This window comes from Panthera pardus, unplaced genomic scaffold (genome assembly GCF_024362965.1).
Source record: "Panthera pardus isolate Hobbes unplaced genomic scaffold, ASM2436296v1 HiC_scaffold_16, whole genome shotgun sequence".
NCBI classification, from domain to species: Eukaryota; Metazoa; Chordata; class Mammalia; order Carnivora; family Felidae; genus Panthera; species Panthera pardus.
Window position 1 is genome coordinate 45083391 of NW_026526721.1, and position 13464 is coordinate 45096854.

Genomic DNA, 13464 nt, shown 5'->3' on the forward strand with positions numbered 1-13464 from the left:
TATAAGAAAGACATCAAAATAAAAGCATATGAGGCAGATACTGTTAAGATATATTATGTTGTATAAAGCATAATATATTTAATAACTATTTCCAAAGCAAGATATCGATCAAAAGTAGTTTCAAAATGTCAATTAACATGATAAATATCACATTCACAAAACTTCACAAGTAGAATTGTATCGATTATAGCATGTCTCTTTCCTGAGCATCTACTGAAACACTACTCCATATTCTTGCTTGGCAACTCTACCCATTGGTTCATTGGCAAAGAAAAAGGGAAAATCATAGTCTTAAAAGTTGGTTCTTGATTTGCAATTTCTGGTGTATATTATTTATTTATTATGCCATTGTTATTTACTTATTATGTTGTTTACATTTCATTATGCCATTGATTATACCCCCCTCCACCACACACACACAGACACGCATACATCTCTCTGGAAAGAAGCACAGGGAAGAAGAGAAAGGAAAAGAATAAAGAAAAGAGAGTGAAAAGCACTAAAAAGGGAAATGAAGAAAGAAGAGAGGAAGGAAGGAAAAGGATATGAAAAAGAGAAAGAAAAAAAAAAGAAGTATGATAGATGAGCAAAAGTGAAGAGTTAATTCCATTAATGCTAAAGGTAAGAACCAGGACCTAGGTTAAAGTTACAGGAAGAAAACAATGACTCCATATGAGAATTTGTTAACAGAGATTTTCAAAAAGAAATGGACAGCCTTATGAAGTAGTGTACTCTTTAGAGCAACTGTTGAAGCGAGAAGTGGATAATCAGCTAACAAGAATATGTTGAGGAATTTTCTGCATTGCTGAAATAATATACTAAATGACTTACAAGGTCTATCCTAGTACTAAGATTCTACTATTTAACATTTATTGTGAAGATTTCCATTGTCACAAATACATGAGTGTAGAGATGTGTTCTTGCTCTCCCCCATCTCTCTCTTCTTCACCTAAACACACACACACACGTGCACACATGCACACACACACACACACACACACACACACACACACACAATTAAATCTTCATTAGGACCAAAATAATTACCTAGAATAATTTACAGTTCTTTCAGGTATTTCCATGTAAGCATCAGAAAATAACACTCATCCTAATGTGAATGAAATCTCCTTTGTTCACTAACTCCACGATGTACTTTTCTTGTTTTGCCATGTAGTTCTTGGTAAACTATTTGAGATTCAGAAAATGTAGTAATCAAAAAGGGTTGTATTAAAGCCATTTTCAAAAATGTGGTAATCTATTCAACAATCATTTATTTTGAAGGTCAAAGCTAAGATTTTGAAGGCTTAAGAAAGGATGTATATCAGAAATACAATTCTACTGAAAACTATACTGAATGCACAATTCTTTACTCAGGAAACATTGCTTGAGCCTTCAAGTCTTTCAGTTAGTCTCTGATCTGACAAACTCCAGAAGATATTATTTCCCTGACTATTTATTTCTTTCTCTGACTTTTTAGAATCAGAAGTAAGAATCAATAGTTGCCCTCTGTGTTCTAAAATTAGTTTTTCTCATGTGGAGGAATAAGTGTATTTTCCCCTTTATGTTTGTTGGTACTACAGTATTGTCACAATATGCCAAATTCAGATGTTATATAAATTCAGGTTATTAAGAAAACAAATTTGTCAAATATATTCAAAACAAATTCTTGAGGTTTCATGTATTGATGCCATATTTTAAAATAAAATTCCATATGGTGCTAGCCTTCTCACAAAATAGAAGATGCAGCATTTGGGATGTATATTGACCTGTAAATTATTTCCCACATCCTCTGCTTTAATTCATTAACTGTTTAAAATGTGTGCCTAGTGTATATTGCGCAGCTCTTTTCAAAAACAATAGGTTAATACATAGTGTGGTTCAGAACATCCAAATCATGTAAAGCACCATTCTCTGTAAAATAACAAAATAAAAAATGTGTGCATAAAGTATGAGAACTCTAACAGAACCATATAGGAAATTTCAACACTAGAGGAATTGTCTGATAAAGTAGAAACATAATTGAATATTTTTCCATGAAAGTAATAATTATGGAGACTATATGAAAATATGGAAATATGGAATGGGATTTCAAATACATGGTTATGCAACTATGTAAAATATAGACATTTACATATAAAGAGGATACGCAGAAGTGAAGAGATTTTAGAGTTTATATGGTGGTTCTTGGACACTGAAGTCCATGTATAAGTGAAGAATTTATAACTAGATTTCTTAGAAAATAGTATATTCATTAGTACTTCCCAGAGTAGTTAAAGAATAGGTTTTCTTTATTTTATAGAGGTATAGGAGAGGACTCATAAAATTTAGGTGATGTACATGTACTGTTAATTAACCAGTGGGGAATTGGAAATAGAAAAAATAATACCTGTATGTTAATCAATAGTTATTCTAATATGCTGCCATAATTGAATTTATTATCAGTTTTGCAAGAATTATATCATTTGACCTTGAGTGCTAAATAATTATGTGGCAAAATGTAGTACACTGGTAATATTATTGCCTTATGACATTGCACATTAAACTGAAAATTACCCATAAGATTGTATACATGAAAAGGACATTTTTAAAAATTATAATGAATTGTTATATAGAAGTCAACTTCTAATTTGTATGATTCATCTTAAAGTTATAATTTTTCCATAAAACTCCATTAATACACTATTATACTACAGTTCAAGAGCATTAGTGAAATTTATTAATGGTAGTTTATTAGTACTGAATATGACTCAGTTTAAATAATGAATTATCTGAGCACTTTTTCTTATTTACCATGCTATCCACTTCTGTTTTAGCTTATAGCCCACTTCTACTTTTTAGCGACTTCTGTTATTATCATCACTCATTTTTAAAAATGTATTTTAGTGCAATAATGCTTTCATTGAAAAGCTGGAAAGAGCTTTAATATAATTTTAAAGTACTTAATTCCTTGGGAGAACCAAACTTTTCATTCTCACAAATTTAAGAAATACTTTATCTTTACGATGCAAAGGGAACATTCAGAAATAAAATACCAAACCTAATACTTGAGCCTTCCTTACAAATTTAAAGTATATTTATTTTAATCATAGAGAATCAATTTTTTCAAATTCTATCCTCACCTGCAATTGACTCATTTGAATAGATTTCTGGAAATGAGTTGGAAAGACATTGTGAGTTCATAATGATAATTCCGATATGAGTTTACTATTACAGAGTTTTTATGTACCTTCATTGATCTGATATCTGTATCTCCGTTTCCTGTTGAAGAAAACAAATAAACAGACCTAGTCCTCAGTAACACCATAATAATTACTCATTTGCTTTAACCCTCAACATACGCATAAGGATTCAGACTTACAATACGAATACTACCAACAGCAATATCATTACTAAAAACAGTTTAGTAATTTTTGCAGATTTTTTTTTAATCCTTAAAACTACCTCTTTGGGATATACACTAAGTTACTATGTTTTAAGTCACTTTAAGTAGTTACTCTTGGAAACTGTGCCTCAATACACAGGTTTCATTTTTCTTTTAATTTTTTGATATTACTTTTTTAAATAATTTGCTTTCTAACCATTTAACTATTCACAGAGTTCCAAAGTAAATCTTCAAGGGAAGGCATATTGAGACTTCTATCTTCTAACCTTATCATGTCCATCCTGTTGCTTCCCACCCCTAAGGGTGACTATTGTTATTATTTTTTTATTCTTAGGCTTATCCTTACATTGTTTTTTGTACATTTTCCCTCCTTACTTTTTTTATTTAAAAATATATCCTGAAAAAACTCCATTTTTATATGGAGTATTTATAGTCATAATTCTCTGGTGGATGTAGCATAGGTTTTCAACCCGTCCCTTTTTGATGGACAGTTAAATTATTTCCAGTCTTTACAAATAAATCTCAGTGAGTAATCTTATAAATATGTCTCTCTGTGTTTATTCAGTGTGTTTTTGGGATAGATTCCAAAAAGCCCAAGTGTAAATGAACATATAATTTGCCTCAAATTGTTAAATTTCCCTTCATAAAAGTTGTACTATTTTGCATTACTACCGACAATGTACTAAAGTGCTTTTCCCTAAAGTCTAGCCAATAGAGCCTGATGTCAAATTTTTGGATTTTTGCCAATCTGATTAGTAAAAATGATACCTCAGTATATTCAATTTTTCTTTTTCTTTTTATGAGTGAAATTTAACTTCTATGCAAAAACCTGTTGTTTTAAAAATTAGAATACTTAAAAATGAGTATTTTGTTAGAGAAAATTATGATATGTAAATCCAGGGAAATCTTGGAAGTCAAATGCAAGATTACCTTAGATTAGGATTGGGTTGCTAATACAATGTTATATAGGGGAATAAAGACATACTTCTGAAAATAAACTTCAGAAGTTAAATGTGTCAATTTTATTCAAATGTCACAGAAACCATGCAAAAGAAATAATTTTCACTTTGATATGCAATAAGTTACTAAAGATAAGATGTTTGTAATATAAAGTTTTATAAAGTACTAACAGTTTACAAAGTATTAAGTCTTGAAGAGAAAGAAAAGCCTATAAATGATCTTGTAATTTCAGAGTATTTTTCTATAGTAGATTTAGATTTGATAAAATACAGGATCCAAATGTATTGTACCTCATGTCATAGACTAAAACCAAAGCCATCTTAAAGAAAAATCTCCTCTAACAAAGATGAAGATGATGAGTTCTGGCTCTTATTCTTGGACTATTTGAGTTTTTCCTATGTTCCCTAGTAGTGCTTCTAAATATATTTTAATACTTTATTTGGATTAAATAGAGTAGATCCTGAGCCTTTCTTATTAATCTGACATCAACAATTGCTATCCGCTTCAACAAGAATTATATTTTCCTTGGAAGACAAAATATTAAAGAAAAGATGATGGAGAATGATTCCTGCCAATTAATTCTTAGTTATTTTCTTTCCTTTCAGCACCTTCCCTGATAGGTGTGGTAAGGAAGGACTGGGCATCCCAAAATAGCATTGCCCTATCATGGCAAGCACCTGCTTTTTCCAATGGAGCCATTCTGGACTACGAGATCAAGTACTATGAGAAAGTAGGTCTTATTTGGAGCTTCCTAAAGAAACTATATATACATATATATGTATATATGTATATATTGAGCATGTTGTTATATTATTTTACTTTAAAACCTGTTCTGTGACATAACTTCATACCTACTATGTCTTTCAAAACTCTAGTTTACTACTGTGCTTATACTTTTCTTAATTTGTCTTGTTTTATGTCAGATGATAAAGTTAAAAGACATAAGATGTTCATCTCTGTCATGATTTACTATAGGGATTTTTCCAACATAGTAAGAGGTAATAACTCCTTCAACTTACAGTTTAGCTGACATAACATTGTTTCTAAAATTCACTTGGAAGACATAGTAAAATGGAATTGCTGGAACCTAAAGAAGGAGTTTGTATAGCCCATATTGTTTGCCAATGAGTTTACAGTTACAATTCTCTATAATTTGGAAAGGATGATTTAAGGGATAAATGGAGTTTTACATTTAGGTCAGCTGTTTTACTTTTTTAAGAAGCCACCCAGATAAATCTGGTTTATAAATCAACTTAATCTTAATTTTCATTTTTGTCATTTAAAATTGTTCTCAATTACTATATTTTCCCAAATTATATACTTCCTTACCTTTCTTGCATTCACATCCTTTAGGTGTTTTTCCCTTTATTCCTCACTATTATGATATTGTTGCTATAGATATTATAGGAGAGGACATAACAATTCTAATATGTCTCATTGTGCTAATACTGCTCTGGAATATTGATAAAGGGAACATTAAATTTTAAAAAAATAATGTAAAAATTATATATAATTTCTAGTTGTATACTAAAGTAAGAAGGAACTTCTTGCATTTCTGTAAATTACTAGAAGCAAAGCAACATCACAAATTTTGATTTCCTTTGAAAAAATATAGGTCAAGAACAGAAATAGAAGTCTATCTTTTCCTATTCTATTGATTCTGAGCAAATGTATGTTTGAAAAAGGGAGAGGTAACTCAGTAGCCTGCCTGTACCCATTTTTGACCGTCTAGTAATTTCAGCATTATGTAGTCAATGAAAACTGTCGTTATCATGAATTCACATGAGTAACTCCATAGTCTAAGAAAAGAGAAATTTACTGAGTTTTAATTGGATTACAGATTGTGCACATTGGCCAAACCAGCATGTGCTCAGAAATCCTGCTGAGCTCTCCTTTCAAACGTTACAACCTCTAGCATGCTGTCACAAAGTAAACATATTTTCTGTCTACTAGATTAAGTAGATCTTTAGATATGCAAAAATTCTCATTATTTAAAAAGCAATGGGCACAAATATATCAGCGACTTTTCAGAATGAAAATATCCCTCTATGCTTTATAAAGGCTATATTTTGTACACAGAAAATAATTCTCATTTTATAGTCATTTATGTTTCGAATGTTGTAAGATGAAGATAACTTGTAATATTTCCAATTAAGGACAAATCATATAGATTCTGTAAAAAGGGAACCATAATCATCCAATCAAAATTTTAGAAATCAATAAAATTCTGAAAGATGCTGGCATAATTTTCCCGTTTTAATGGTGGAATAAATAATGTGATGAGGGAGTCTATTTTTTAAGAAAATGGCAATGATGCAGTGCTAGTGGAGTTACTAAACTTGTAGTAAACATGGAGGTGGAAGCCATGGATTCCTAGTTCATATTCTGATTGTGATGCTCATTATGCCTATGGCCAAGAAAAGTCAATTAATCTTCCTATGTCTCACACTTCACTTTTACAAAATGGAAATGAAGAAAGATATCAAGTCTTCTAGTGGGTTGTAAGGATTAATTTTATAAACAGACCCAAAGATGAAAATCAGTATTAGAAATCATTTAATTTAATTTAATTTAAGAATTAGCAGGCGCCTGGGTGGCTCCGTTGGTTAAGCGTCTGACTTTAGCTCAGGTCATGATCTCACAGTCTGCAAGTTCGAGCCCTGTGTAGGGGCCTCTGCTGACAGCTCAGAGCCTGGATCCTGCTTCATATTCTCTCTCTCTCTCTCTCTCTCTCTCTCTCTCACACTCTCTCTCTCTCTGCCCCTCACCTGCTCACACCGTCTCTCTCTCTTCAAAAGTAAATAAAATTTTTTTAAAAATTAAAAAAAAAGAAAGAATTAGGGAAATAATTGACATGTAATATAACATAGAATCATTATACAATAGCATGGGAATTGTATACAAACTAAATAAAGATCATCATCTTTTCATATGTAGAGGCAACCAATCAAAGGTGTTAGAATATCAAACCTTTCAAAGAGGTTTGAAATGATTAATAGGATTAAAACCTTTCCCAACCATGCCTTCATATTGTAACTGTACATTTTACCTATTTGCTTCTATAAAGTGATTTCTCCTTCCAAGCAAATATTTTTTTAAAACTTATAACAAGGACAACTTATAATAGAATTCCTAGTTGGAAGTGCTAATTTCCTTCTTTATTAGGAAGCTAAATATTGCAAAATACAAAGAAGAGCAAAATACAAAGAAATATATGTACAAATGATGCTAATTTTGGAACACAAATATCCCCTCATATGTGTATATGTATGCATGGTTACATAAATATAGAGAAATATAGAATGGAATAGAGTGTACACCCTGCTGTTTCAAGTGTTGCGTGTTGAGTTGGAGTGCAATGGTGGACAGAAGTATATGAATGGAGGCAAGGAAGAGAGAGGGAAGTAGCAAGCTTAGATAAATATGGATGGATGGATTGATCCTAAATCTCATTGCCCATAAGCAAGCCCTGAGACAGGATTTTGTTAGCAAATGATTAATTAAGAAAGTTCCCAGGAAAACCGACTGAAGAATGGGGAGGCAGGACTATAAGGGAGTTCTGGAGTAAATTACATCTCAGAGTTCATCCTATGGAGATAACAGAAGCTGAGCTCCCATGCTCTGGCTCCAGTCAGTCATTGGCTACAAGTCTTAATGAGATGTACAGAAAAAAAGTCATTGGCACTTCTGGTTCTCTGTAGTGGCTTTAGTAGCCCAAGTTTAGGTCTTTAAAGAAGGTGCCACATACAAGCCTTCACAGTCAAAAAAAAACATAGGCACTTGGTTGGGGGGATTGGGAGCGGGAACACATAAAGGTGGTCCAAAGGGATCTGATGGTACACCAGCTATTAAGTAAGGTAATTCAGTGCTCAAAGAGCTGTGAAATAATTTTAATCCTGGGCTTATTGTAATATTCATATTCTCCTCAGTCTTTTAATAGGGGTGCCTCAGTCTTTAATTTGTGGCTTGTTAAACCTTCCATTTCCTTTTAATCAAAGTCAGTCTGTATTGCTAACTCATAATTAATACACAATCAATATTTACACTATTCTCTGAGGAATTCATGCTGTTTTATTAAGTTCTTCTTAAGAGCATTATTCTATAAATCAGGAAAGAAGTTTGGTGCTTAGAATGTGCAGTGTCCACAAATATCTGAGATCAAGCAACATACCCTTGTTACCAGTGACTTTTTCTCACAGAATGTGTAACATTAGAAAAAGGCACTGGCCTAGGTGGTCAAAAATTTGAGATTGGCTCAGATCTTAATTTTCTTAGTCTGGTTTTCTCATCTATAAAATAAGGGTAGAAAAATAATTTCATAGTTCTAGCTGTTTCCAGATGCTACTATGTTTTTATCCATATAGCTTATAGATACATTATCCCATAACTCAAATAACTGTAGTTTTTCATTTATGTCTACTAAAATTAAATGCACACATACACATTGTAAAAAATATCTTACCACAGGGAACAGTAGTTTTCACATTATAATTACATATAAAAACTACCATTGTCTTCTGTGTGTGATGAGAGGGGTATGGAGAAGAAAACATATTGCTTGTTGATTATAACTAATTAGATATTGTCTCATCAGTTAATTATTCCTCCCCAATTCTTAGTTACTTTTTTCATACTCAAAAAATGTTTAGTTTTTTAAACTCAAGTAAATATAGTTTGAACATGAAAAGACACTTAAAATAAGGAAGAAAGTCAAATATGTTACCAAAAAGTTATATTTCATTTACTTACTAACAATGCTTTTCTCCAAAAGCAGAGCCTACTCATAATGAGGGAACTGTTAAAAATAAAAGACAATTTAAGTGATACAAACACGCTTTATTTAACACTTTGTGAAGTGGGCAGTCTCAGAGAACCATGAAATGGGGTAGAAGGTGGGAAACTTTTATAGGATAAAGAACAAAGAGGAGAAAAATAGAAAATATCTGGCTGAGGCCACATATTTAACCTTGTTTGGGGTGAAAAGGAAGAAGGAAAGAAGTACAGAGTTGACTTGGTGCTTGGGGCGGGCCGACTGGATATGTGCATTTTTGGTCAGAGAATTTACAGGGGTACAAAAGTTGTATTTGGTTTGCTGATGTGGTACCTCAGGTGAGGGCAGCTCTGTCTTCAGCCTAGAAAGTGGTTTCAGCAAAACTAAGACATTATCACTCCCAATCTCCCAGTCTCCACCTCTCAAATTTGCAAACCTACTTGGCAGCTACAAAATACCAAAAATTCAGTTGAACATCACACATGCCCCTTCCTTATCTCTTCCCTTCTCTCTTTACCCTTTGTGTTCACATTCTTGATTTTTCCTCTCCTTTTTGTTCTCTGCCCAAGGCACTTTTCTTTCTCCTGCTTCTTTGTTCTTTTATTATATCTATTAAAGTTAGTCTTGATTAGAGTCATTCATGTGTGTATCTGACTCTCTCACTAGTTTATGAGCCCCTGAAGAAAGCAGATCATTTCTTGTCTTTGTCACTCAATGCTCAATCAGTGTCTGATGCTGAAACAATGGTCTACTTTCAGTCATATTCTAAAGAAATTACTAAATATCCTCTTTGTTTAGCACTCATTCCCAGAAAACTGAGAAAAGTCACTCAGCCACTGTGAAATTAACCCAGCAATTTAAAAAACAGAGAAAGAAAGCCTCCAGAACTCCCTATTTCTACCTGTTCATAACGAAAACCGATACACAAATGTCTATCAACTAAGAGGACGTTCTGTTACTACGTAGAATGTAAGCCCATCAGGGCAGGGATTTCCTTTGTCTACTTTCACACCCCCAGCACTCAGAAGGGTACACCACTAATAATTCATGGGCAATGGTTGTCCAGTTACATGTCAGGTACTTGTAGAAGTGTTTTTTCATGGATCGAATAATTCAATCTTAATAACAACCTTTTGAGATAAATACTATTACTCTTCCCATTTTACAGATGAGGAAATTAAGACACAAGAAATCAAAAATCACAGAGCCAGTAAGTGGTTGTTAATGCTGGCCTTGGTACTTGCATCACAATTGGATGTCTCAAAAAGTCAGTGCTTTCTGCTGATATTGATTTTCTGGGTTCCCTGAGGCCAAACACTTCATTATTCTCCAACGCCCATTTTGCATCTGTAAAATGGCAGTGATTAAACATACCTATTTCACCAGGGTGCTATACAGTTCCACTAATTACCAACTGGTAGCTCATTTTGCAAACATGAATCCCCCGTAAAGGTTCATTATTCTTACATCCAGTATTTAAAGACACTGTGACTGGTAAAGTCTTTTCCTAAAGTTCTCTTGTTAATTTTTACCACGGTCAGCAGTTTTTAGATTTTGTTCAAGAAAACTCATCAGAGAAAGGAAACATTTCTTATATCCAGATGGTCAATAATTATCTACATAAAATACTGAATTAATATATCTGCCATTGTTTCACCTAGTTTGCTAATAAAGTATCTATTAGTTTTGTATAGAATTACATAATTTCATGTCATGAGAAAAACATATTATTTTAAAAAAAGGTGAGGAGATTTGTAGGAAGCTTTCGATTATGGGAAATATTTTTATCTGTCAGGCGTGATTTAAGGCAGGCTCTTTTGAGAGAAGTTTGCATTCATGGTGTCCTTTATGAAGTCACATGTTTCTCAATACCAAACTTTATACAAGTCTCTTTGTTTCTCCCCTCCTCTCTTATTCTGCTTTCTCAAGATAGTTTTACCCCAGATAACAATTCGATAAATAGTGAATAGCTTTTTTTTCCTAACGTTAACATAATCAGTAAATCTACACTTAATTTGATTAAAAATAAAATAATCAACTACAGACATTTTTTTAAAAACTTCCCTTTTTAGAAAATGTTCAGTGTACCTTCCTAATTTTCTTTTGTTATATTTCCTTCACTTTGGTGTTTGAAGAAGTAAATTTTCTCTTCACTTCAGAATGCTACCCTTAACCTTCATCCACTCTTTAGTACGGAAGCATATCTCCTTCGTTCTTTGCAGCCTCCTTTCCCGGTGGCCATCTCTAACTTGTACATTTTGCAACCTAAATATAAACTTGTGTGTAAACCTACATGTGGTTATTATGTAGTAACTAAGAAAAGTGGGATTGAGAAAAGGGTGTAAGGATCGCCTGAATCACATGAGGATCTTGTTGAAAGGCATACTATGATTCAGTTGATTGGAAGTGGGTTGGGGGCATGGCGAGTGGGTTGAGGATTTACATCGGGAACCAGCTCCTGAGGGATGCTAGCAGTGTCACGCCAAGGACTGTGCTTTGAATTGTAAGTCTCTAGAGGCCCTGATTCTCCATTACCTCACATTGCCAAGTGTGGATGGGGGGAAATAATCATGAGCTTTTAAACATACTCAGGAACTTAAACATTGAACCATCTTTATAAATGGCTAAGAACTTTATAGGTATTATAAGATTCATACAATATTCAAACCTAATATGTTAGTTTGAAGTAAAATGCAGTGAGGACCAAGTCAGTTTCAGATACAATTGAATGCTTGCTTCTATGGAAATGAGCAAATTCCTGAGCTGTTAAAGTTTTGTGTTGTTTTTCTTTCTTTCTTTCTTTCTTTCTTTCTTTCTTTCTTTCTTTCTTTCTTTCTTTCTTTCTTTCTTTTTCATAATCCTTACTTGTTATGATGTCCACCACGGAGAAATTGGATATGAGCATTTGGTACTAATTAAAACAACATTACCTGATGGAAAATGGACAACAAGGGAATTTACTGATACAAACACTCATTAAGGAGATTTCATAGCCAATTTCCATGTTGTGCAGCAAACACCACACTGTGCAGAAGCCTGCCTGGTTTAGTGAGCCCAGGGAGTCCCACGGTGCCTGGGGCAGAGATTCTCAGGATAGCAAGCCTGGGACAGGTGCCAGTACTGAATCAAAAGCAGCATCTGTATGGGTTTCACATACCAAAATAGAAAGAAATTTAAAAGATATTTATACTGTTTCATCAAGCATAAAGTCTACACACATATGAAAATTACAAGTGTCTATTAACTATTCCAGTTTTAAGTTCTCTCCATTTTCATACAAGTTATACTATCTTTATCTTTCATTTGATTTAAAAAATGGATTCACTTAAAATTATAGAAGCTGAGCTTAGTATATCAAAGGCTTGGTACATCCAAAAAAAGGGAAAAAAATTAGTTGGGAGAAGTAAGTACTCTAAATATATTTCATTCAAAAGTTTATACCTAATTTTATAGACTGAAATGAAGTTATAAACATAATGAATGTCAAAAATTTATGTTCCTGTTTCCAAGAACAATAAAACTATACTCCCTCCATCGTGCTCAAAGGGCCTGGGATGCTTTGGGCCATATACAGTCACCCGAAGTGCCATTCTAGCCCTGATGTTCTGTGTAATACTAGGTAAGTGTAAAAGAGTATGCAAAATTAGTGTTTTACTGTTATATTTTCATTCCTCCAGAAAATTCCTTCTAGGCAATAACAAGGACACAAATTCAAACTTTCTCTAAATTTCTGATCTATTTTGGTGAAAATCAGACCAAAAAACTCACTGACAGACACCAATTTTTCTAATGTATATTTCCTTGAACTGATACTGCATTCAGCCTTCAAAGAACTACTCTTCCATTAGCGGAAAATGTAAGTCTAATGTTGCTGCTTTTGAAAGTTAAATACACAAGTCAGACATCTAACTTTCCATCCTAAAATGATGGAAGAATAAATACAATTATATAATGCCTGTAGGTAAATCTTGCCAGATTTTCTAATATAAATTTCAAGCTAAGAGCTGCAACTGTATTCTGTTATATTACCCTTAGCAAGTTTTTTCATCACTGGCCTTATTAAAATGTTGACTGAATCATATTCCCTGGGGAGAAATGTAAGCTTTGCTTACTTTAAATGTAGTTAAAAATACAACCATATTTTTGCCTATTCTTTAGACAATTACCATGTGGGGCTGGCAGTACAAACATAATTACCAATTCATAATATTATCCTTTCTCTTCTCATACTCTACTGCTACTGTCTTTCACCCCACACTTAATAAGAAAACCCACACATTGAACAAAGATACATTTATTTCTTCAGAGGATTTTGAGACCTGTAATTATATGAAAAATCATGTGAAGTTGT

At 32.9% G+C, this 13464-nt stretch overlaps 1 protein-coding gene across 7 annotated transcripts in view; it reads left to right on the top strand.

Moving 5' to 3' along the window:
• The window catches only part of EPHA6 (EPH receptor A6), an 858920-nt gene that overhangs the window by 523050 nt on the left and 322406 nt on the right, over positions 1-13464 (top strand). For all 7 annotated transcript variants that reach the window (XM_019448105.2, XM_019448107.2, XM_019448106.2 and 4 more), the window contains one exon: positions 4948-5072. In XM_019448105.2, the coding sequence (XP_019303650.1) occupies positions 4948-5072 (125 nt within the window). The remainder of the gene's footprint in view (positions 1-4947; positions 5073-13464) is intronic.